General features: G+C 42.1%; 1 protein-coding gene across 1 annotated transcript in view; it reads right to left on the bottom strand.

The window, feature by feature from the left end:
- The window catches only part of LOC126267797 (sodium channel protein Nach-like), a 192,930-nt gene that overhangs the window by 97,098 nt on the left and 71,347 nt on the right, over positions 1–24,485 (bottom strand). The window contains exons 5-6 of the mRNA XM_049973101.1: positions 16,253–16,398; positions 7,810–7,981 (exon numbers count right to left, since the gene is read on the bottom strand). Of these exons, the coding sequence (XP_049829058.1) occupies positions 7,810–7,981; positions 16,253–16,398 (318 nt within the window). The remainder of the gene's footprint in view (positions 1–7,809; positions 7,982–16,252; positions 16,399–24,485) is intronic.

Genomic DNA, 24,485 nt, shown 5'->3' with positions numbered 1-24,485 from the left:
AGCTTTGCCAGACCCTGCATCTGTGGCTTTGTACAATCACAGGTGATATAGTGTCAGACATGTTTGCTGTGTGTCTTTGGAAGTGGATGCGATCACCTGCCGCCTGTTCCCAAAAACCTATACGTGCAGCACGATAGGCGAAATCCCGTGCAGTCATTACACATATTTGTTTTCATTCACCTTAAACGTCACGTCCTACATGCTTCTAACGACTATGTTGTGCACCTTGCGCAGCCTTTTTATACAACTGTGAGGGTTGGGATTTTGTGAAACAACAACAAAGATTTATGGTAACGAATAACAACTTTTTTTAATCAGTCATAAATATTCACAGTAGTAATAGAGCTTTACATTGACAAATCGTGTTGTTTTTACAATATACGAAGTAATACTGCTTTTAAATTCACAGTTCTGGTTACTGTTCGAATTTTTTTATTCACTGTTCTTGGTTTTACAAATTATAGTACTGTGCGAAAAATGTTTTACTTTATATTGCAGTACTGATTACAGCTGTTGCAGAGGTACAGTTTCTCTTACGCTAATACTATAACTGTTATTTGTGAAATTCGACTCAAACAGAAGACTTATATTATACATTGAACTGGGTGACTCAAAAACATTTTCCGCCTCAAGCACCTTAAATAATTTAATAATACAATGAAGTGGATGGCCCTAAAATGTTCATCCCATACAGCTGCACTAAAATCGACTCAGTGGAACTCACATTTAAAACTATTATTCCTTGGATAGCTAGCGGTAGGTGAAACTTAAAAACCTATTGTTTACACATGCACTCACACAATCACATATGCACATGAAGTGTAATAGAGAGTAAATACTATAAAACTATTTGTTTCTCTATTTACAATTTTTAACTTTTACAATGATTTTACTCCTATTTTTAAACTTTATAAATACATTGCACATTTTAACTTTTTGTAATTTTTATAATTTTTTCCCCAGCGCATGTTGACTCTATATTCATGCAGACATAGTATGCAATCTATTAAGAAAAAAATATACAGAATGTGTTTACACAGAGGCATACATATTTTCACAGGCAAGCACACTCAAACACACTCACAAGCATACATACAGATACATAAGCAATCATGTATGCAGGCACACCATACATCCCACACATACAATATTTATACTATGATAAAAGACCAACACTATTCGGCACAAGCTCTAACTCAACCCATCACTCACTCTCATTCACACCGATATCCTTCTCGTTTTTAGGAATCATACCATAAGGATTATCATCATTGTATCCCAATGTGTAGAATTCATTACTGTGCCACCCAATTACTTCGTATGGATCACAGTAGATGAAGCTATCTGTATCTGTATAAAATACCTTTGGTTCCATGAAATGAGTTCTAGCAAACTCATAGTGGAAGCGGTACATGAGGAGTTTGGAGATGTCCAGTTTACGCATACCCAAATAGACAGATTTTGTAAATTCTACTGAAACCATCGATATCTCATTGAAAATAGTGACTGTTAAAATTTGGTCTGGTGGTGCACTTTCTTACGCCCCACGATCCCTGTCATGCAGTGCTAAGCAATATATCGCGTTCATTTCTTACATCCTGCATGGTTTTATCGAAAATGGAATTATTCATTAATTTATAAAAATCTTTTTAGAAATCATTAGTTGGGCCCGCATTTTTTGGTAATTAATTCCAGATACTCCTTCAATTTGAGGGAATGAATAAATGTCGTGTGACTAGGGCCTCCCGTCGGGTAGACCGTTCGACGAGTGCAGTCTTTCGATTTGACGCCACTTCGGTGACTTGCGCATCGATGGGGATGAAATGATGATAATTAAGAGAACACAACACCCATTGCCCAAGTGGAGAAAATCTCCGACCCAGCCGGGAATCGGACTCGGGCCTTTAGGATTAACATTCTGTTGCGCTGACCAACCAGCTACCAGGGGCGGACAATTTGCGGGAATGATTGAAGGAGATAGCCTGGGTGATTCTACCTAGCTCCATCCCTGAGCTGAGACAATGCTGGAGATAACGATAATGAATTGTGTACCTCTGCTTGTGTCCAACAGTGGTCATCAGTTTAGGGATAGTGCTTCCACAAGAAAATTGTTTCTCTGGACATAGCGGCGAGTCTCTTGACATTTTATGCCGCCAGACCCAATATTTTCCCACCTAATCCCTCTATTTCGTTTTCAGGCATCCACTGAAACCCACCAACTGGCAGTGGCTACATCGTGGCATGCTCGCATAAGTTATTCACAGCCAAATATAGAATATAACTTGTATCGACGGATGCGTTGAACTTCACACACATATGTGGATTATATGCCTTGGCGTGTCTACGAAGACACTGGTAAAGTTCTCTGCGGATCCCACACTCAAAGAAAAGAAGCATATCAGCATCAGTCAAAAGTTCGATACGGCGCCATATTTTCTTGAACATTTGCGTCTCACGACAAGCGAGAAGCTATGTAATAAAAGGCGGGGCCCAGAGAGTACTTGGCTATGCATACATTCCGGAACTTTTCCAAAATATTCGTAAGTAAGTAGAGAATAGTGCATTCTCGCCAGACATTCACAGTAACGTCATAATCTGCACCAGTTATGGCATCACCTGTGAAAGTGCTGGTAAATGAAGGTACATTGGGTAGCATAGTTTCATAGTGTTGCCTTACTATCCAGATACTCATAAGGGAAAACTCCTCTCCTAGTCACAAACTTAATTTTTTCTCATCGGGGTCTGCAGATAGGGTGATATTCTTCTAAGGCAGAGTTTCGAGTTCCTGGAATGGCGCCTGCATAAAACGTAGCATGTCAAGGAAGTGTAGCGTAATTTTTGGCGTCATTCGTTTGGAAAATGAAATATATTGCTCAACACTCTCAGGCAGGACACTGACCTGATTTTTCTCCCTACCGAAAATAGCCAATTGCGCAACTAGAAAATGAGCGTCATTTCCGCTTAAACTATGGAAGAAAATGGGTATCTGCCTTGATAATTTCTACTTCAATTTGCATGTGTTGTGAGCTTCACCGTAGAACTTCCCCGTAAGATGACAATAATCTCTATGGCGAGTTTCAGTTTTCTGTGTAATGGTAACCGAGAAATACGGCAGTTAACTGCATGATTGTATAATTTTTTATCCTCCTTCGATTAGGTCATACAGATGTTGGTGCTGTAAAGCCTATCAGCATTCCATGAGCTTTGCAAGCTCAGTGAGTAACCAAACCGCAGTATTATCCCCAACAAAATATTCATAGCGGTTAAGACTTGTATCATATGAGCGTCCAAGTTGATACGTGTTCTTTTGTGAAGGTCGTATTTGAGGTTAAGAGGGTCCCTTCATAGTGGGTGACAGGGGCAATGAGACATTCATTCAGCATAAACAACAAGCGGATATCGTTTCTGGTGGTGAGCATTCTTGAATTTAATAAACTCGTTTCCTTCTGTAGGCATAGCAACGCGTACTGGTTTCTTGGATTCACAGTCCTTCATATGCCTAGTCAAATACTTTTCCTCTGAAAAGGTATTTAGACATCAGAAGCAAATATATTTCTTTACGTTCATGTTTCGACATTTGCCTGTAAAAGAGGTGAAACATGTCTTTGATCCATATGTACTACTGATTATCACTTTCAGAGAAGAGCAGCTTGTTTACAAGATCGCGCTCGCCTGCATATTTCTAAAAATGGAGATTTCCTGTGCATCTGGCTGGCTTTTCTGCTTCTTCGGGCCTGACCGATATTCCAGGATTCTGAGCCTAAAATTTTGGTATGTCGTGTTTCTTTACAGGGAACTTGATGCTGTCAAAGTTATACCCCACGGGAATGGTATTTTTGCACATCTAGTATTGACCTGTATGCTCTGGATGTATACTATAATTTCTCTTACAAGCCAGGATTGACCACGCAAAACAAGCATTATCCTTTTCATTTTGGACATTAATACAGGCCCTCTTGTTCTTGATGTCCTCAGGGAGTTTGATATAATTGGACCGTCCATTTAAGGGATCGTAGACATGAATATGGATGTAGAGGTGTGATATTTGGCTGAGTTATTTATCTGACCCTCTTATTTCCATCTCTGAAAACTGGGCCAGTATAGCACCCAAGTTGGATTCACGATACCACAGGGCAATTGATGTACTCCGAGCTATAACGCCGTTATCACCCCAGATGTAGTGCAGGCTTTGCTTCTCAGCAGCACCCTGCTGTGTGGGGGGAGGGAGGGATTAGTCAACTTGCAGCAAATTACTGCATTACACTTAATGGCATTAAGTCTTAGATCATCTAAGGTTTTGAGAAGCTCTGGCTCCATCATCTGGAAGCCTCCTTCTAAAAACCTAACAGGGTTGTCGAGACCATATTCTCAATTCTAGTGAACGAGATAAACCCCTCGAAGATGCTAGCAACCGCCGAGTATTCTAAAGGGTCATAACGCCACTAACCTCATGTCTTTCACAGTCAGGATAGGAAAGAGCACTACCGCTAGCCATATGTTCATTACCATCAACACTATTACTAGGAGACGACTGCATCCACCTGACAGATGGTGGCGTTGGGGAGGAGGCGCCACCTGAGGTGAACGGTACGGGCTGAGACACACGTACCTTTCACTGCCGATGAGGGCGAATAGGCGGAGCCAAAGTAGGAGGAGGTGGCAGTTGTGAGCTCCTATGGGAGCACCCAGGCTATGGAGAGGGCGCTCGCTGATGCTGCTGCATGCTGGAGCCTTCACCACCGCCAGTCTCGGGTTGCGAGATCGTTGCTCTGACGGAACCACCCACTGACACCAAAGAGTATGCGACGGTGTTGCGTCCAGCTTTGCAGTGGCCGCAACTGCTTCTGCTGTGGTGCACGCCACTCAGGTGTATGTTTGACGCCTGCCTCCCCCACCCCCCCTCACCCCCAAACACCCTATAGGTGCCAGTGCGATAGTGAACTGTTGTGGTGCCATTGTAGGTGGTACATTTGTAAAATATGAATAATGGAAAAAATTAAGTATATTGCTAAAGATTTTTTAAATATATGCTGTAACAATAATTAAGTACATCGTTAGTCCAGAAGAATAATTATATGCTGTAACAAAGACGGCTCATTACAAACACTTTTTACACTCTTGGTCCCAGAGCTGAGCAGTTAAGTCAATCTTTCTACTAGTTCTCCCACCCAATCAAATTTTTCCTTCTCCTCAACCAGAAGGACGAGGGGCACTGCTTTTCAGCAGCCACCATCTCATGCACCCACCCTGGTATTTCACCCTCTCTGGAATTGTTGTTGGGCAACAACTGATCCATCTCACGAAAGTCATCTACAACAAGATAATGCTTTTAAGAAATAACAACAAAAAATCGGTACTCATTTTACATACAGCGAGATATTGATCATTCATAACTACAAAAAATTTTAAGTTCATACCATCATTCTCGATTCATACCCTGCTAGATGCACACGCTCCTCTTGCTCTATAGCAACATCTACAACAATGAAGAATATGTGCCTCACACAATTGTATCTGATGACTGACAACAATATTATCAATGTACTTATGTTCTTGCTGCATTCCGGTCCCCAACAGCCGCTCAGAGTTGGTCATCTTGCGCTCTAATGCTACAACAGCCAGTTCAAAAATTTTATAAAAACTTTTCATAATCTGAATATACCGAGAGCTGTTTTTTGAATATGCAAATATCATACAGAATTTGAAGGTGTACTTACATGATGGTAGGATAACCTCATCGGCTTGCTCTTGCTGTTGACTTTCACCATCCTGATGCTGTTGCTCTGATGCTAGAACAACAGCAGAAATGTGATAAGCTCTTGCCACGATTTGAATATTTTAAAAGATGTTTTCTGAACATGTAAACTATCACAAGCAGAATTGTACTTACATGATTGTACCACAGCCTTTTCTGCTTGCTGCTGGTGGCGATTTTCAGTTTCCAGCTGACACTCTAATTCAGTCTGCATTTCATGGAAAAAAATTCTGGGACAGACGGACCTAGGGAACTTTCTAAAACATCCATTCTTTGCTGGCAAGTAGCTGCATGTGGCTGGAAAATTCAAAGCCGCTTCTATCTCCAGAAAAACACCCTTTGTTTATTCTGGGACACACACATAGCCTGGCACTTATGACGTTAGCTGCATCCCTCAAAAACATGTTGGTGTTCATTAGGGCACAGCTGAGAGAGAGAGAGGCACTAAACTTCAAAACGAAACCGATTGTTCATGGTTCATGCCCATTGCCACACATCTAGGGAACGGCAGCTAACATTACAATTTACAATAATTTGCTGATTTCTCTTTGACTACTGGCCGGGCGCTGCAGCCCCTCACCCCCGTGGCTCTCAGCAGTAGCAGACTGTGAGGAGGCTCCTAGTGTGGATGGGTGGGGGCGGCGGGTACAGTGTGTTTGGTCCATTAGTGATGCGCAAGGTGGTGAAGATGCTGTGGTCCAGCCACGCAGTGGCTCCTGTGGTTCTGCTGCAGGTCGCCAGATACCACATACCAAGCGGGCCACATGTGCGATGTGCATGACTGCTCATTCAGCAGCAGACTGCTGTGCGAGCAATACCCTCGCTGGGCAGTCACAACTGTGTGACGCACACTTGTAGCACCCGACAGAGTGACCACAGTGTACGATGCGACCAAAAGATAAGAGTATACCTGTCCTACAAAATGCATACTATGTCCTCTGCAGTGCATAATTCTTCGATTTCTCATCTTTTGAATTTTCTTCGATTTCTACCACCTATCCCCAGTATATGAACAATTTCCACCAACAATTTCAGTTAATATTACTTTCACTGAAATGACAATTGGATTTTACGGAGGAAATTCGATTTTAATGTGAAAATTCAGAGTTCCCACCAAAATTCGAAATTCCGACCAATAGGGTAGGCGAGGGAGGGGGAGGGGTGTGGGAGGTCTGCAGGAACACACGTGCCAGCTGGGGAAAACACATGACATCATCTGTGGGTGGGGGTGGGATGAGAAGAGGTAATTAATCGATCAGTTTAATTAATTTGCATGTCAATTGCATATCAAAAGCGTCCTGATGCCGCCATCCCCATACTACTATTATGGATATCAACTTGCATCAAGAGTAGGTAAATGTGAGGTGATGTGAAGGATCAGGTTACAGAATCTGATAGCTTGTGATGGATTCGACTAGGGTTTACTCGCACTGACTACGTATCGATAAATAATTCGTTATGAAATGAATCAAAGGGATGGAAATTATATGAACTGACCTAATGAATTCCACAATGATTTAAAGCGACTGCAGTAGAGAGAACATACGAGATTCATTTGTGACATGTTCATGAGCACTGCTGCAGTAATTGGGATCCTTAGTAAAGTATACTAACGGAGGAAACGAAAGGTACTCAGACTTGCTATGAGGAGAGGTCTAGTGTCGAAAACAAAGATAATAAAATATACTTCTATAATACTCAGTCTCCTGAAACGGAAAAATTTAAATGGTACAAGGTAGCATGTGGGAGGAAGATGTACAGATGTCCACATCTGAGTGAGCCGTTTTATAATTCTTTGGCATGTGGGTAAGAACTGAAAGGCAGGCATGTGCCCTTGTCTCACTTGAGTATCAATGTAGCGATATTAGCAGGAAAGGTAAAACTGATAAAGCAGGAGAGAGGTAATGCAATATAAAATATTTTCAGGGTGGAGCGATAACCATGAAGGACTGGGCAGATTGCAGGTGGTTTCATAGTTTTAATCACTTACACAGTTGCAGGTGCAGAATAGACTGGAAAGAGAGAGAGAGAAGAGTTGGGTTACAATTACTGACCCTGTACCCATCCCGGTCCCTCTGGCCATCGCCCAGAGATTCTTCTTCGGGCAGCGACTTGAGGAAGACTTCGAGACCCGTCGTGGGGCCTGAAGCGATGTTGCGTCGCATCTGGCACGGATCACGGTTCACGGTCGCCCCAGTGGGCACCTTGTACGTAGACATCGCCGGACTGCAAAGATCAGGAAGTGCAGGATGTTTTTGTAAGTCACTCTCTCATTTCGACAGAAGAGAATGTAACTTCCTGGCAGATTAAAACTGTGTGCCGGACCGAGACTCGAACTCGGGACCTTTGCCTTTTGCGGGCAAGTGCTCTACCAACTGAGTTACCCAAGCACGACTCACGCCCCGTCCTCACAGCTTTACTTCTGCCAGTACCTCGTCTCCAACTTTCCAAACTTAACAGAAGCTCTCCTGCGAACGTTGCAGAACTAGCACTCCTGAAAGAAAGGATATTGCAGAGACATGGCTTAGCCACAGCCTGGGTCCGGCACACAGTTTTAATCTGCCAGGAAGTTTCGTATCAGCGCACACTCCTCTGCAGAGTGAAAATCTCATTCCAGAAGAGAATGTGTTACTTCCTATTTACACTGAGGAGCCATAACATTATAACCACCGCCCACCTAGATATTGAATGCCGTCCGGTGGAGTTACGGGCATCTCCCGTAGTAAGGAACGTATACAGGGTGTTACAAAAAGGTACGGCCAAACTCTCAGGAAACATTCCTCACACACATAACACCTTTTCTTTATTTGTGTGTGAGGAATGTTTCCTGAAAGTTTGGCTGTACCTTTTTGTAACACCCTGTATAAGCGAAGCAGAAACGAAAGGGGACTCATTCTAGCGACGATACGGGTTATTATGGCCTGTCCCCTGGGAACGACGAAGCTGTTCGGCTGTTCGTGTCCTATTGTCGTGAGAATCAGTAGAAAGACTCACCACAGAACATGGAGGTTGGAGCCTTCCCCGCCCTCCTAAAGCAGCACTGGTGCCTATTTGTGGCTGGCCTGACAGACTGCAATCCTGGTGTAGACACAAGTGGTTCATAGCTCAATTCTCAGTGTCAGCTCACATAATTGAACTTGAGGCTTCGCAGCAGATGACCCCAAGCCCATCATATGTGAAGTTGCGTGTACTGCGGGTAGACATCCAGTGTCACGTATCACCAATATCCTATCAGGAACTTTCCAAATAAACATAATCGCTACTTTATTGCGTTTCAAAAGTGAACCAACACACTATTAAGCAGGTGGTCATAATGTTTTAGCTCAGCAGTGTATTTTTATTGTAACTAAATGGTTAAGCACTGAATACTTCGAGGTTTTATTTGATACCTATTGATCTTTTTCCTTTTCGTTTTCCGATTTTGAGGCAAGATGACGGCACTATGGAATCCATAATAATCTTTAAACATTTAGTTTTGCAATCATGCCACGTTAAGGTAAGAAAACACGCCGTATTCCACCCAGCACTAAAACTGCCGAAAGATTTTCTGATAAATGTAGTGGTTGGTTTTGCAGATCGATGATGCCCGCAAAATTATATAGAGATTTGCTTTGCAGAGCCCACAGTGAGCACCAGTGAGGTAGTGATCCTCCTGTACTACTAGCTATTTTAATGAGTCCTTACGACACATTGTTGAAGGTAAACTAACAGCGATGGGGTGTACAGGGTGGGGAACATACTAAATGAAATAAGGATGAGGTTGAAGAAACTAGATGCAGGGTGGTCAGAAACAGTCTGAGAAGCTTGTAAGGGCTGTATATTGTGCTGAGAAATAATTTTTAAGAAAAAAAATTGATACGTGCGCCGTTTCCGAAGGATCTAGCATTGAAGTTAGCCAATCAGGTCACCACACGGGCAAATTCAAGCAGCCTGCCAGAGGCGGTATGCCAAACGTGTTCTTCATTTGGTTTCCTCAAACTGAACAAGAGAGCAACACAAAAATTAAAGAGTTGACGATACTATGGTTCAAATGGCTCTGAGCACTATGGGACTTAACATCTGTGGTCATCAGTCCCCTAGAACGTACAATTACTTAAACCTAACTAACCTAAGGTCATCACACAACACCCAGCCATCACGAGGCAGAGAAAATCCCTGACCCCGCCGGGACCGGGGCGTGGGAAGCGAGAACGCTACCGTACGACCACGAGATGCGGGCGACGATACTATGGATTGAACCAGAGCCAACGGCTCAGGATTCTCATGCGCTACCATCCAACTTAAACAATGATAAGAACTGCTATGATTAGAATCAGCTTCTTCAGCAAACTTCTATCTGCTAGTCATTCGATCGTTTACGGAAATCGTACTGACACAGTCGACCGTTCTAGGAAGTTTTCGTTTGGCTGTGAGTGTACACAGACAGTGGCGCTATGAGACAACGCCATAGCAGGGAACGTAGTGGTACCACGGCGCGTCATTGCTATTTATTCGACGAATACGCCGATATGCAGTCCGCGTATGCGGGTCAAAATGCTCTGGAGGCCCGCACAAATTACAACGCCAGATTTCTGAACCGTGTTTTTCCATGTGAGAATACGTTTGTACCGATTGATAAATGATTTTGTTGAGAACAAAGTTGACACTGGAAGACAACGCTACCCTCGAACCGTTCAGTTTGAAAAAAACATTCTTGATATGATTGTTGAAAATCCCACTCCCAGCTCAAGGGCCACTGATAATTTGTGGGGAGGAAATGAAGCTAATAGGATATTCTCAAATATATCTGAAAACTAAACACCTTAAAATGTATCCGTTTGTTAGTCTCACCGGTTTCCCAGGCTGTAATAACGTACGTCCTAAACGACGAAAACCTGTTTCTGTAACACCTGCAGAAAGTGCAGGATCTGCTGAAAGAGGACTTTTCTTCTCGGAATCCGTATTTCCTGTTGTCCTTAAATCGATGCATCGAGATTCGAGATTTCGAAAGGAGACCAGAAGATGCGTCTTTCACCAGGGAATGGCCATTCAACTTTCGAAACAGCTACATTTAGTACGACTAAAATATGCATGGCTCATATGTGAAGTTATATCAGCGTACGTTTGGCGCAAATATTGCGTCAGGTATCATAGGCAACTGTTCTTTGTATCCCGTCCTATCTCCTCCTCATTTTAAGAAATGAACGTATTTACCGTTTCATGTATATGGTACTGTAAAAGTAATGTGGTGGGTAAATCCTGGAATTAACTGGTGAAACCTAGGATTTATCATTGTGGTGTGGTAAAAGTCCGGAATTTCTTATTATATACGTATATTTCGAACTTCTACTAAGAGACGTTGGTAATCTTAGGATGTACCCACACCAACTGGTAGAACAGTATTCATTAAAAAAAATTGGCTTAGCAATTTATTGAAATAGTTTGTATTTATTGTAAATTTATGTATCTTAATCATTCGTGCATTCCAATGTGATTATAATGAGCAACATTCCATATTTTTTGTTACAACAAGGCTGACTATTATAGCATTTCGTATTATACAATATGGAAGAAGATTTACACAAGCATTTTTTAGTTAAAAAATTTTTTAAGCAATTGCTCTTTTTGAACCCTTGCCCTCCAACAAAAGCCTGTTTGACAACCACTCTTCACAGACTAATTGCTTCTTTGGTACTTCTTTGACGTTGATAAAATTTTTCTTGCACAATGTAAATTGGTTTCTTGTGTACAATCACTACAGTTTACCAGATTTGGTACCAAGCTGATAAAATACGTCATCCTGTATATTTATCACTAGTGCTATTATATATTTTGCATCAATTTGTGCCCTGTCTACATCCGGTACTTTAATTCTCACATTCTGTCCAACTGAAAGTTTGGGAATTTTGTTACATGAGGCTCCTTTCATTTTCTTTGCCTGCAATTGAAGACCTTCTTTGGCAGCTTCTTGGATCCGCTTAACTTTATTACCACTGTTGGAAGTTGTCAGCGTCCTGTCACAACCATCAGCTGGTGCCGGTGTCTCGTATTTAACTGTCGTCAAATCCTGTGTCTCTGGTGCTTCTTCACCTGCTGCAGCCGCACTTTCTACCTCCGTTCCTTCTGCTCCAGTACTATATTCACTGGCATCAATTCCTTTGCCGTCATTTTCAATTTCCTGTGAGTCAGTGGAAGTGGTGTTTAACATTGTTTCCAAGTCTTCATCAGTGTTTATATTTTTTATTAAATCACGTGGTACAGGTCGCAATGGAACCCCACACGTGGCTTCAGATGGTGAACATCTGATCCCTTCATGATAAACCCTATTTTTCATTGCTTGCACAAACCTCAGCCCTTCAGACCACTTTAAAGTTTCATTTGTGTCTATCCAAGTTGAAAACACATTTTCGATACCCTGATTTGCTCTTTCGACTGATCCCTGAGACTGACTGTGCCTCGGCTTCCCATGAATTATCTTTATGTCACTCCTCAACTCACATAAACTTTGAATGACTTGGTTACAAAACTCTCCACTATTATCAGAATGAAGGATACCTGGGGCACCAAAGGTCGTATAAATGTCCAAAAGATGATATGCTACTTCATCAGCCCTTTCTGAAATTAGTGCATGGAGGATAACAAATTTTGTCACATGATCTTCGTATGACCTTTGACTTATTGTCTGGGTTTGCCTGCATGTCAATCAAGTCAATTTGACACCATGAATTCATTTCACAATGTATGATAGGTTTCACTCCAATATCCCTTTTCAAAGTTTTTTGATTTTTTTGACATGGTTCACATAATCTCAAATAAGTAACTATTGATTGAACAGTCACATTCTTGTACCTTCGATTCAGTTCCACCAACATCCGTTTTCGGCCGCCATGACCTATAGCAACGAGGGTCACATGCTGTACGTTAACCAATTCATCATATCGAACGTAATAACGAATTTCTTCTTTACCAGCGGACAGCGGTCCTATCAGTTTGTCTTCGCCTCCGATCTTGAGAACATCCTATCATATGAAACGTCTGTAGTGAAAAGAATTGTTATTGGAAACGATTTTTGCGTTTTTCACTTCACTTAACAGAATGTTACATTGCTCAGTAGGTACATAAAAATTGTTGTCCTTGGTATTCACTGATTCAATCTAAAGATCGTAAAACCTGTTACGCATAACATCACTCATTCTGATACACAGCTGCGGAAGAAACATCACTGAAACGGGACGCAATGATGACCGTACGCACGATGCTCGACACTGACTGAAACTACGCAGCGGTGAGCGGACTGGGAACTCATAACCGCCAACAAAGAAACTTATCTTAACAAAATTGCAACAATCAAACTTGTCTGATCCTGCACTGCGGAGGCAGGAGTCTTCGATCCAGCTTGTACCAATTTGCATTGGTAAAGTCTGAGATTTACCAATATCTCTTGGTAAAAGTTCGAAATCTGTGCATATAATGAGAAATTTCGGACTTTTACCACACCTCGATGGTAAATCTTAGGTTTCTCCGGTTAACTCTAGGATTTTCCAATGATCTTGCTTTTACCGTAACATATACATCCTTCCGTTGTATGTAGAATTCGTTTCTCCGCCGTAGTTCGTTGTTGCGGTACGGGAGCGATTAGGTGCGTTGTATCCGCAGAGGTGGATGGGGGTCCAGTTGTCTGGACACCTATTTCACCAGATCTTACCCACTTAGATTTTTGTCTATGAGGGGACATGCGAAGAAAATTATCTACACGACCCTAGTAGGCACCGCCGAAGATCTTCTTGCGAAGATAATTTCAATATTTTACTTTTAGTTCTTGATCATTTTGTTGTAACGTGAATGAATTTAGAAAGTATTGTACTTGTTGCTTCATTATTCATTACTCTTCCCTATTTTTGTAGCATTTTTGGCAGTTGAGTAACAAGATGGGGTGCCCATGGATGGCATCCTAGCGCCTTTTTTTTTTTTTTTTTTTTTAATAAAAGTTCCCCACACATTCGTAGCATAGTGGTGTAGTGGTAAAGGGATATTGTTTTCCATCAGAACGTAGTGGGTGCGAATCTATCGAAATTATTTTGATAATCACGTTTATTCAATTGCGTAGTTTAAATATGGTTTTCATTTCTATTCCTTTGTCTCATCTTTGCAATCACCGTGTGTACTTTCACATTTGCTCTCACTGTTACTTCCTATCATTCTTTTTCATTTGTGATCTTTTTCAAACAATTTTGTTTATTTTTATCTATTAACGTGGATTTCATTGCTTTCGTTTTAACATTTTATGTTTTCATCGATGTTGCTGCACGCATTATTTCTATTTCTCATTGGCACTGAATTTCCGTTATACTTATAGGCCACGCTTAGCTTACATCTTCATCTGCGTTACTTTATCCATAGTATAACAAGAACTTGCTTTTTAGATGTTAATATGATGATTACCAACCACAACATTTATGTATTTTATAGCATAAAAAACATTTTGATGCCCTTGCACAGCCAGAATAAATAGATTATTTCGTATATTGGTTTTTAGCCTATAGGTCGGCAATTTCAAATGTTTCAATACTGTGATACACAAGTAAAAATAATTTAAATCACTTGCACAAAGATTCCAATAAGTAAATCAATGACAGAAAGAGACATTTAAAGAGAAATGAAACTTTACTACGGCGATTAAAATGACGTTAAAATAAGTAGAAATTAAAAAATTACATTTAAAGAAAATAATTGCATACAAATAATGATCGAAGTCATTTCGCCAACGAATTACTTTCAATCGACTGACGACATTCGAATCCACAAGTTTCCGTATGTTATGAATGCCTCTTAAGCACCACGATACGCCGGCACTATGTGCAGTACAGAACACGTTTGGCAACACCACCTCTGGCAAGCTGCCAGAATTCGCGCGCGCATTGACCTGATTGGCTAACTTCGATGCCAAGTAGCTCGGAAACGGCGCAACTTATCGAATTTTTTTCATAACCATTAATTCTCAGTACAACCTCCGCTGCAACATCCTTACAAGCGTTTCAGGTTGTTTCTAATCACCGTGGAAATTTAAACAAGCTTGTGAACTGCCAGTTGGAATTTTGATAGAAACAAGGTTCTTAAATAACTGTCTGCTTTAGTCTAGATCTAAGATAATTGGACATTAATTATTCCTTGTGGCTCCTGAATAGAGTTGCATTAATATATTACCTATCATTAAATTTGTAACATAAGGAATGATAAATTTTATTTATTGTGTGTATAGGAGGAAAGACATATTAAAACCGTAGGTGACTTGCGTAATTTAGCACACGGAGGTGTCGGATGTGGCAGCAACAATGGCTCTAAATAGGCTGGAAATAGAGGGGAACTGAACTTGGACGACAGACTTGGGAACATTATTGCATGCTATTTCAACTCTACGTGTGAATCCAGCTCTCATAATGGGTGACGAGTGTGGCGTTGCATTTTCTTAGCAACCCATGACCGGATATTTTCAGTGGATGAGAGATCTGGAGAGGGGCCGATCAGGATAATAGTCGAACATCGTCCGTATCGACCTGGGGAAATATGCGGTCTAGTATTATCTTGTTGAAAGATGACGTCGCGGAGACTTCGAAGACAGGGCACAGCTATCGGCCTCAACACATGAAAAAACGTAACGCCTGATTTACAAATTACCGGGTACGCCAACCGGAGGTGATTGTATTCCGTGCCCACTGGCAGCCAATAGGATAAAACCAGATGCTGTATACACAAGGCGATGGCAAAAGAAATGTTGAGCACTAACTGAGTCTAGAATTTAGGGTTTCTAAATGTCGGAGTCTGGTATCAACATTAAAAGCATGCCAATCACGTGCTGCCACAGAAAGCAAACCAATAGTGTTATTCAATAGTATTAGTTTTTGTGCGATGTAATCTGTCTACGTTGACGCACCACGCTGTCTGCAATGCCGTTTGGTGAACAGCCCTTCCATATTTCTTTTCCATAAAGCGATCCATCAATATACTGGCAATTACAGTTGAATTGCCTGAAAATCTAAAATGGACATAAGAATATTCCCTGGTCGTTCCCCTTAACTACTCTAAAGGACTGCTATGTCAGTACCTTCTGTAGTCACATAAAAATGAAACTGAAATATGATGTGTTTCGTAAAGACTTTAAAAAAATGGTTCAAATGGCTCTGAGCTCTATGCGACTAAACTTCTCAGGTCATCAGTCGCCTAGAACTTAGAACTAATTAAACCTAACTAACCTAAGGACATCACACACATCCATGCCCGAGGTAGGATTCGAACCTGCGATCGTAGCAGTCGCGCGGTTCCGGACTGCGCGCCTAGAACTGCTAGACCACCGCGGCCGGCAAAGACTTTATAAAAGGTGTATAAGTTGACAAATTAAAAGACTAGTGAAAACCAGCCAAGAAACATGCTCTACATGAATAGCAAATCTGCTCAGAGGGAAGATTAAATGGATGGCAGTTCTATCCAGATAACACAGTGGAAGGTACACAAGCATCTCACCACTGCCTCGTGTTCTCCGCGGCGAGTGAGTTGAAACCGTAGCAGAAGCCGGCTTCGGTGCGCTGCAGGAAGAACATGTTGGAGCAGTTGTTGATGTGGCCCTGCCAGAAGCACTCGTAGAACACGTCGTCGATCGTCGGCAGCGTCTGTTAACCAAGACACTTGGCGTCACTGATTTATTCAGTTCAACTTCATTACATTCTTCTACTAATCTTAAAACACATAGCTCCACCCAGAAAACTGATTAAGAGAAGCTCATCCAGGTGTGGCTTGTCCTTGTTACCTAATGAAAACAGTAATCAACATCCCACCTTAGCCATAACGTATTTTAAGAAACGCTATCCGTTTCGAACTATTAGTCTTGCATTACAACACACAAATTACACTGATTTGCCAAAGAAAGTGGTGCAGGCATGCGTTTTCAAACACATAGATATGTGAACAGGCAGAATACGGCGCTGCGGTCGGCAACGCCTGTATAAACCAAGTGTCTGGCGCAGTTGTTTGACCACTTACTGCTGCTACAATGGCAGCTTATCAAGATTAAAGTGAATTTGAACGTGGTGCTATAGTTGGTGCACGAGCGATGGAACACAGCATCTCCTTGGTCCCGATGAATAGTGGGTATTTTCCCATACGACCATTTCATGAGTGTGCCGTGCACGTCAGGGATTCGGTAAAACATCAGATCACCGACATTGCTGCAGCTGGAAAAAAGATCCTGCAGTAACGGGACCAACGACGACTGAAGAGAATTGTTCAACGTGATAGAAGTGCAACCCTTCTCCAAAGTGCTGCAGATTTCAATGCTGGACCTTCAACAAGTGTCAGCGTGCGGACCATTCAACGAAGCATCATCGATATGAGCTTTCGGAGCTGAAGGCCCACTTGTGTACCCCTGACGACTGCACGACATGAAGCTTTAGGTCCCGCCTAGGCCCGTCAACTGCGACATTGGACTGTTGATGACTGGAAACAGGTTGCCTGGTCGGACGAGTCTCGTTTCGAATTGTATCGAGCGGATGGACATGTACGGGTCTGGAGACAACCTCGTGAATCAATCAACCCTGCATTTCAGCAGGGACTCATCAAAGTGGTGCAGGCTCTGTAATGGTGTGGCGCGTAGGCAGCTGGAATGATATGGGACTCCTGATAGGTCTAGGTACGACTCACCTGCAGCCATTCATGTCCATTGTGCATTCCGACAGACTTGAACAACTCCAACATGACAATGCGACATCCCACACGTCCAGAATTGCTACAGAGGGGCTGCAGCAACATTCATCTGAGTTTAAACAGTTTAGCTGGCCACCAAACTCCCATGATATGTACATTATTGAGCATATCTTGGATGCCTTGCAACGCGTTATTCAGAAGAAATCTCCACCCCTTCGTACTCTTACGGATTTATGGACAGCCCTGCAGGATTCATGGTGTCAATTCCCTCCAGCACTGTTTCAGACGTCCATGTCACGTCGTGTTGTGGCATTGCTGCGTGCTCGCGGAGGCCCTACACGATATTAGGCAAGTATACCAGTATCTTTGGTTCTTCAGTGTATAAGCTAACAGCCTCAAATTTCTACCTTACAACTTAGCACGATGACCTTTCTAAATGGGTGGCCTTCAGTGAAGAACATTGTTTCGGAGATGAAATTTTGCCTTGTGTGAATGAGAGAAGCTAAAAAACGGAAGAAGTGGAAGTAACAATTCAAACTAGTACACTGGCGTGCAAAACTTAAGGACGAAAGTAATTTTCTCATAAGCTGTCAATGCAAAGCGTCGGTGAAATTTGATCTGTATATAGGAAGAACCGCTATTCTATAGTGCAGAAAATAACAAAGAATTAGGCAATGACACTTTTATTCAAAGACAATGATTTCATGGAAATCACCGATTCCCCGTAAAATAGAAAGGCTGGACACGGTTATTATAATACCAGGGTGTGGCCGAGCGGTTCTAGGCGCTACAGTCTGGAACCGCGCAACCGCTACGGTCGCAGGTTCGAATCCTGCCTCAGGCATGGATGTGTGTGATGTCCTTAGGTTAGTTAGGTTTAAGTAGTTCTAAGCTCTAGGGGACTGATGACCCCAGATGTTAAGTCCCATAGTGCTCCGAGCCATTTGAACCATTTTTTGAACCAGGGTGAGTTATCACCACGAATGGCAGCGCGTTCTCTGCAACGTGCTACCATGCTGGCTGGGAGAATGCTAAGGAGTTTTCGTGGTCCAGCTGTTATGATGTGGGGAGGAATAATGCCCCTTGGGCGTATTGACGTCTAGGCCAGGCTCGGCCAAACTGTGCCCCTGGGGCGCTAGCAGCCGCGTTCGCCCGAGGCCAGCGCCCCTAAGCATTCGTATGTTGTTCCTGTGGCCGAGCCGTGTCGCTTAGCTACCCGCGCGGCCAATCCGCCACACCACGCCATGCCACTGTATGCGGGAGCTTCGTACGGAAGACAGACCGCCGCGGCAACAGCGGTCAAGAGCACAGATGCGACACAAAGCCGTCGGCTAATAGACGTAAAGTTACAGTGGCTCGAGATGATGGTCAACAGCAGCAGACAAGTAAAAGGAGGAGCGGTGCGTCCGCATTTTTTAAACCCGAGTGGGAAATTAATTTCTTTTGTATTACTGTCGAAAATCATTCCAAATGCTTAGTATATCAGCAGAACCTCATGTATTTAAAAAAAAAAGTACTCTATTGAACGACAATCTACTACCTCTCACAAAGATTAGTTCGCAAGAGGAACGCCAGTCGAAGCTTGAAGAACTGAAAGACAATTTGAAGCAGTATTACAGTGAAGTAAGTATTTCGTATGACTCTTTGTTATTTGTAGAGATCATAAATAAGACTATATTTTATAATCTGATATGTCACTTAGCATTGTGCCAGTTATCGAGTATAAGAGTGTCAGCAACAAGGAACTTTTCTTTTCCGTTAATTTTTATATTTGAGTTGCATTAAATCGCTTCGCACAGACATAAGAAAAAGTTTCAGGTGCGTTACTCTTTGCCACTTTCTGAAAAGCCGACACCAACGCTCTCTCGGACAGCAAGGTGTCATTAAGGGTCATTCTCTTTTTTTGTGTATTTGTGTTTTGATGGTTGGGAAAACATGAGTTGTAGTTTGATATGTCTTCAATTAATTAAAACGCAAATATTCCAATAGATAAAAATTTATTTTGCGACCACATTTCGCTGTCCTTGCTATGACCGCTTTTGAGACGAACTGAGGTAAAACGCACTAAAACCAATCTTCTTTTGTTAGGTTTTTGGCTCAAATGGTTCAAATGGCTCTGAGCGCTATGGGACTTAAGATCTACGGTCATCAGTCCCCAAGACTTAGAACTACTTAAACCTAACTAACCTAAGGACATCACACAACACCCAGTCATCACGAGGCAGAGAAAATCCCTGACCCCGCCTAGAATCGAACCCGGGAACCCGGGCGCGGGAAGCGAGAACGCTTCCGCACGACCACGAGCTGCGGACTGTTAGGTTTTTATTTGGGTTTCAATGAATGAAACAATTAATTGTTAAAATGATAAGTGTTTTAAAAATATGATTGTACAAAATTAATAGTAAAGTTTTTTGCCGCGGTAAGAGTAGGAAACAAGTGGGCAAAGTTTGCGCGGAAGTTACAAATGCTCTATGAGAATTATGAAGGAAGGGAAACCATTTGCAATTAGGAATCTTCTAAACATTCATGGTGGTGTCTGATTGTTCTATATCGTGTCTCCCTACCACTTTCGCACAACGACGCTCTGAGCGTGTTTTTTAGGGAATTAACTAGTTTGAACCTGGGACCTGTTGCTGGTAAGGAGACGCCAGACCACACATGACATGTAGAATTCAGAAGAGTTGAGTGAGACTAGCGATGATATAACCAAATACTAAATGATCTCAGCGTCAGCTCCACTGCACTCCCTGTAAAAGAATCTTAATACTAACTAAATATAGTGGAAAGGGTTCAAGGCTTTCCTATTTTTAGTTAGCTGGTAAAATAACGTCGAAAAAGCAGTTAAATTTACAATTGGAAATTTTATTCTACTCACAAAACATCATTTATAAATTGCACTATTGATAAAAGGAAATGTTTTAGTACAGGATGGTAAAAACCAACTGCGTTCAACAAAAATGTGAACGAATACTCCCTGAATGGGTTTCCAAGTTCTACAATCGATCGAAGGATGACCTATGCCATATCACATCTATATTCTAGGTTTAATTTAAGTTTCACAAAAGAGAAAACTATCAAAATGGTCTACAGTGACCCTCAATTATCTTTAATTACTTATCTAACTTGTCACAAATTACAGTGGCTGATGTGGCTTCTCAATAACTATATAAAAGAAAAATCATCGCGTTTCAGATCTGTTCTTCAAGTGGCAAATGTGAACAACATGAGTTTTAATTAACGATCGACACTAGTATTACGCAAAAAGGGGGTGTAACAAATGAGACTTCTGCAGTTCTGAATGAAGCTTTATGCTCTCAGAAATGCAGCATCGTGTGCGTTCATTACCTTGTCAGTGTTTAGGCAGCGTCAGGGCAGCGGCGGGCAGCACAGCTCCGCTCACCTCGCCATCTCGGAAGCAACTCTCCTAACTTCTCCTTACTACAATTTACCGAAGTTGGTTTGAAAAAAAGCTATATGGCTGTGTTTTTATCTGACCTATCAGGGTCTCAATGTTAACCTTAAGCTCCGCCTACAAAGATTCTGTCTATCCAATGAGAAACGTTATACTTTTCGTGGTGGGGCAATGTTTTTAAAGTTTGCAATGTAACAGAGACGCTAAAATGTCTCACGCTAAAACCTGCAGCTGGTGTGGTCCTTTTAGCGTTATCGTAAGATCTATACTGTTCTTCTGGAGGGCTCTATCTTTTAACATGGGCTGGGGGGTGGTCCTTGACATACCTGAGACGCGAAAAAGTCTCAGGCTAAAACGTGCGGGTGGTGAGCCCTAGTGGTTAGCTGGCGACGTGGGTGTCCAGTCCGTCCCTTATCGTAGGGCCTTCTAGCTTAACACGGTTCTGCTCTCGGCTTCTGTCCTCGTTTCTCCCCTCGGAACTGCGTCGGTCTCTCGGTGGGAAGGTACGACATGCATTTAGGTATCCTTGTGTTAGTCTGTGGTATTCCATTTGCTCACTCGTTACTAGTATTACTTTGGTTAATTTAATGTCACGATTTATTCGGAGCTATGTGACATACTACAAGATTTGCTTATTATGTCAGGGTTTTCATGGAAGGTGTTGGATTTGCCTGACACCTTACAATCTCATCAAGGATTACCTGGTCGAATCGTAGGTTTGTATTTGTCCAACACACCTCACAGGAAAAAAATTGAAAAAATAGCTGTTTCGCTTTTAACTGGTGCTCGCCGAGTCGAATATATGGCCTTAGATATGGAGCAGCGATAAATGGGGAGAGCGGCAAACTTCGTTTCATTTTCTATCGCTTACTTCGACTTCCCTTTCATGGATGACAATACGCGACCGCATCGAACAGCGCAGGTGGAGTTCTGAGAACGAGAGGAGATTCGGCGAATGGATTGACCTGCCCGTTCCCCCAACTTAAATCCTATCGAACATGAGTTCTGAAGCTTTGGTGCGATGTAGTGCAGCGCATCCACTGCATCCAGCAGTTGTCAGCGACGCCGGTGAAGGAATGGTACGCCATAAGACAAGAACTTCTTGCCAAGGACAACATGGGAGCAATGGCGGTCTAAGCACGTCAGAGTCCCGGGGCAACGAAACTTGCCTTGGATGGATGTTAATATCTTCCAAAAACAAACATTCTCATCTAGATTTAGATAATGTGGAGTTTGAATATACTTTCTCTACAGTTCGAGAACAGGAGACACCAGAGGGAACACAAAGTTCGTGAACTCCATAAAGATTTAAGGAATGATTTGCACAGAGACTGAACGTAGCTTCGGGTAAAAAACAAAAAAATTAAAAATTCTCGAACTTTCACAATATTGTCTTCTATGTTGACGTAGTTAATTATTTAGCTCATCTGGTCAATTCTACTTCCATCGGGAGTGCTGTCAACATTTGTTCCATAATATATAGCCATTTTTATATCTGCATTCAATTTTTTTCCTTAACATGTTCACCCAAAATAAAAATACATGTAAATTTGTTTTTTATCCGTTTTGACAAAAGAGGACAGTACTCCCTTTGACCCACCAACCGACTCTTCATCAAGTTTTAAACAATGCTCTTTCTAAACTGGAAGTACTGTACCATTAACAAAGTCACGCCATCGCTTAAATTTCCTGCAAGGTGATCTATCGGTCTTGAGTTTTGAACACCAAGGGGAGGGTGTGTTGATCGGCTTACAGAGTAGTGCTGCTGTGATGGAATCTTCATGGGGCTTTTGTCAGTATTAGCAGATAACTGACCGGGGTAAAGGAGATACTGTGTGTTGTAGGGAGGTGTGGAATACTAAATGCAGAGTTTGTAGAATTTCTGCATTTACATTTGGCATAGGAAAGTGAATGAACGCAAGGCTAACTGTATTTGAGGAGTGCTTATCTTGTGCGATTAAACTTCAGGCAAAGGGTCAGTCTGGGCACTTGGTATCCATGGATGTTTATGTCATTTTCTTATAACTGGCTTTGTTTAGTTTAGGGAGTCGTATTTATTTATGTTAAATTTTGAGCCGAAGGAGCGCTGAGTGTGTGCTAGAAAGTGCTTGTAATTGCTTGGCTTGACACCACACTCTATATTCTTGACAAATATTCATTGGCAGGTTGCCTCTTAAAAATTGTTGGTGGCTTGTGGCCGTTTCACAACTTTCCTGTCAGTCGACATATATGTGCTTATATATGTGCTTATTTGTTCTTCGTTTATTCGCGAGATTCCATTGCGTTTTTGAATGCATTAAGTGCGACCTGAATTAGCCCGGTGTCACTAGTTGTACCCGTTAGCTTGTTGTCAGTAAGGGGAAAAGTAGGGGTGTTTTTGTTGGACAACAAGGACCGGGATTTGCTACCTTAACTAAACGTGAAAGAAGTGTTCTCTGTTCCAAATGTTTCTGCTTTAGTTTCAATTATTTAATTTTTTGAGGAATCTGAATGAATGTAAAGTCTCTGATGAACGTATAACTAACGAGGTTTGTCAGAGAAAGAGCGAAATGTAGTAGATCTGTTATTGGAGTCTTATGTGTATTCCATTTGAGTAAATGTCTAGGTACGTGTAACAGGTCATACACCAGTTGCTCAACCATAATTGAAGTTATGATCATTTGTGTTTGGCTTGCTCCAGTATTTAAATTTTGGTAGAAGTCTGGTAATTTTCCAAATGCAAATTCACTTAGGGGAGCTAGTTCTTGATATGTGCTGATGATCGGATCTTAATAAATGTTTTTGTTGATGTCTAAATTTTGGTTCATTTCGTCTCAACACTTCATCACTCACATCCATTAGGATTCTATCCATGCTACACCCTAGTGGCAGAGCGTCGTTCTGGATTGGTGAGAGGGGATACTTACTGGATTAAGGAAATAATTTTTTTAAATGTTTTTTTTAAATTGAGTCTTGCAGTTATACTGTATCAGGTGGGTAGTATTCGCATTTGCTACTTGTGTCCATTGTTTTTTGGATGGCAGCAAGGGAGATGACCGACGTTGCGGATCTCCAGAGAGATCGGCTGCGTTAGGACTTAGTCGTCAGGTGTGAGGACGAAAGCGGGATCGGGACCGAGTTGACGCGGAGCTTACCTCAGGTCCGCGGATCAGACGGTAACATTGTCGAGGTAGTGAGTGCCGCTGCCACTTGCATTGGTGCTGCATTGACTGAGCTTATGACATTGATAGTGTTTTTAGATGGGGCTGAGCCGTCTCGGGCTCAAGTAAGTAGTGTGAGGGCGCGAGTGCTACATTATATCAATATGATTGCCGAGTTGCGTAGCGTCAATGTGCAGGAGGAGGTTTGTCATCTGTTGCAGGTGCAATTACAAGAACGAATGGCCGGAATTCAGCAATTAGAGGACCTGGTAATTAAACCTCTTAATGATGATATAGAGCACCTTATGAATGAATCATTAAACAGGGTCCAGGAGATGAAAGCCATCATACGGGAGAAGGTTGAGGGGATAGTTAATAATGAGCAGAGAAGCCATACGGGGTATGTGAGAGAATTCCAGAGAATGTTCCATAGTGCTAGTATTACATTAATCAGGCAGACAAAGTTTATTGCACACTGAGTTATCTATTGGCGCAGCAAGAACGT

Source organism: Schistocerca gregaria, chromosome 4 (assembly GCF_023897955.1).
Source record: "Schistocerca gregaria isolate iqSchGreg1 chromosome 4, iqSchGreg1.2, whole genome shotgun sequence".
Classification (NCBI taxonomy): domain Eukaryota; kingdom Metazoa; phylum Arthropoda; class Insecta; order Orthoptera; family Acrididae; genus Schistocerca; species Schistocerca gregaria.
Note: the sequence above shows the minus strand (reverse complement) of the source record. Positions and strands in the feature narration are given on the sequence as shown.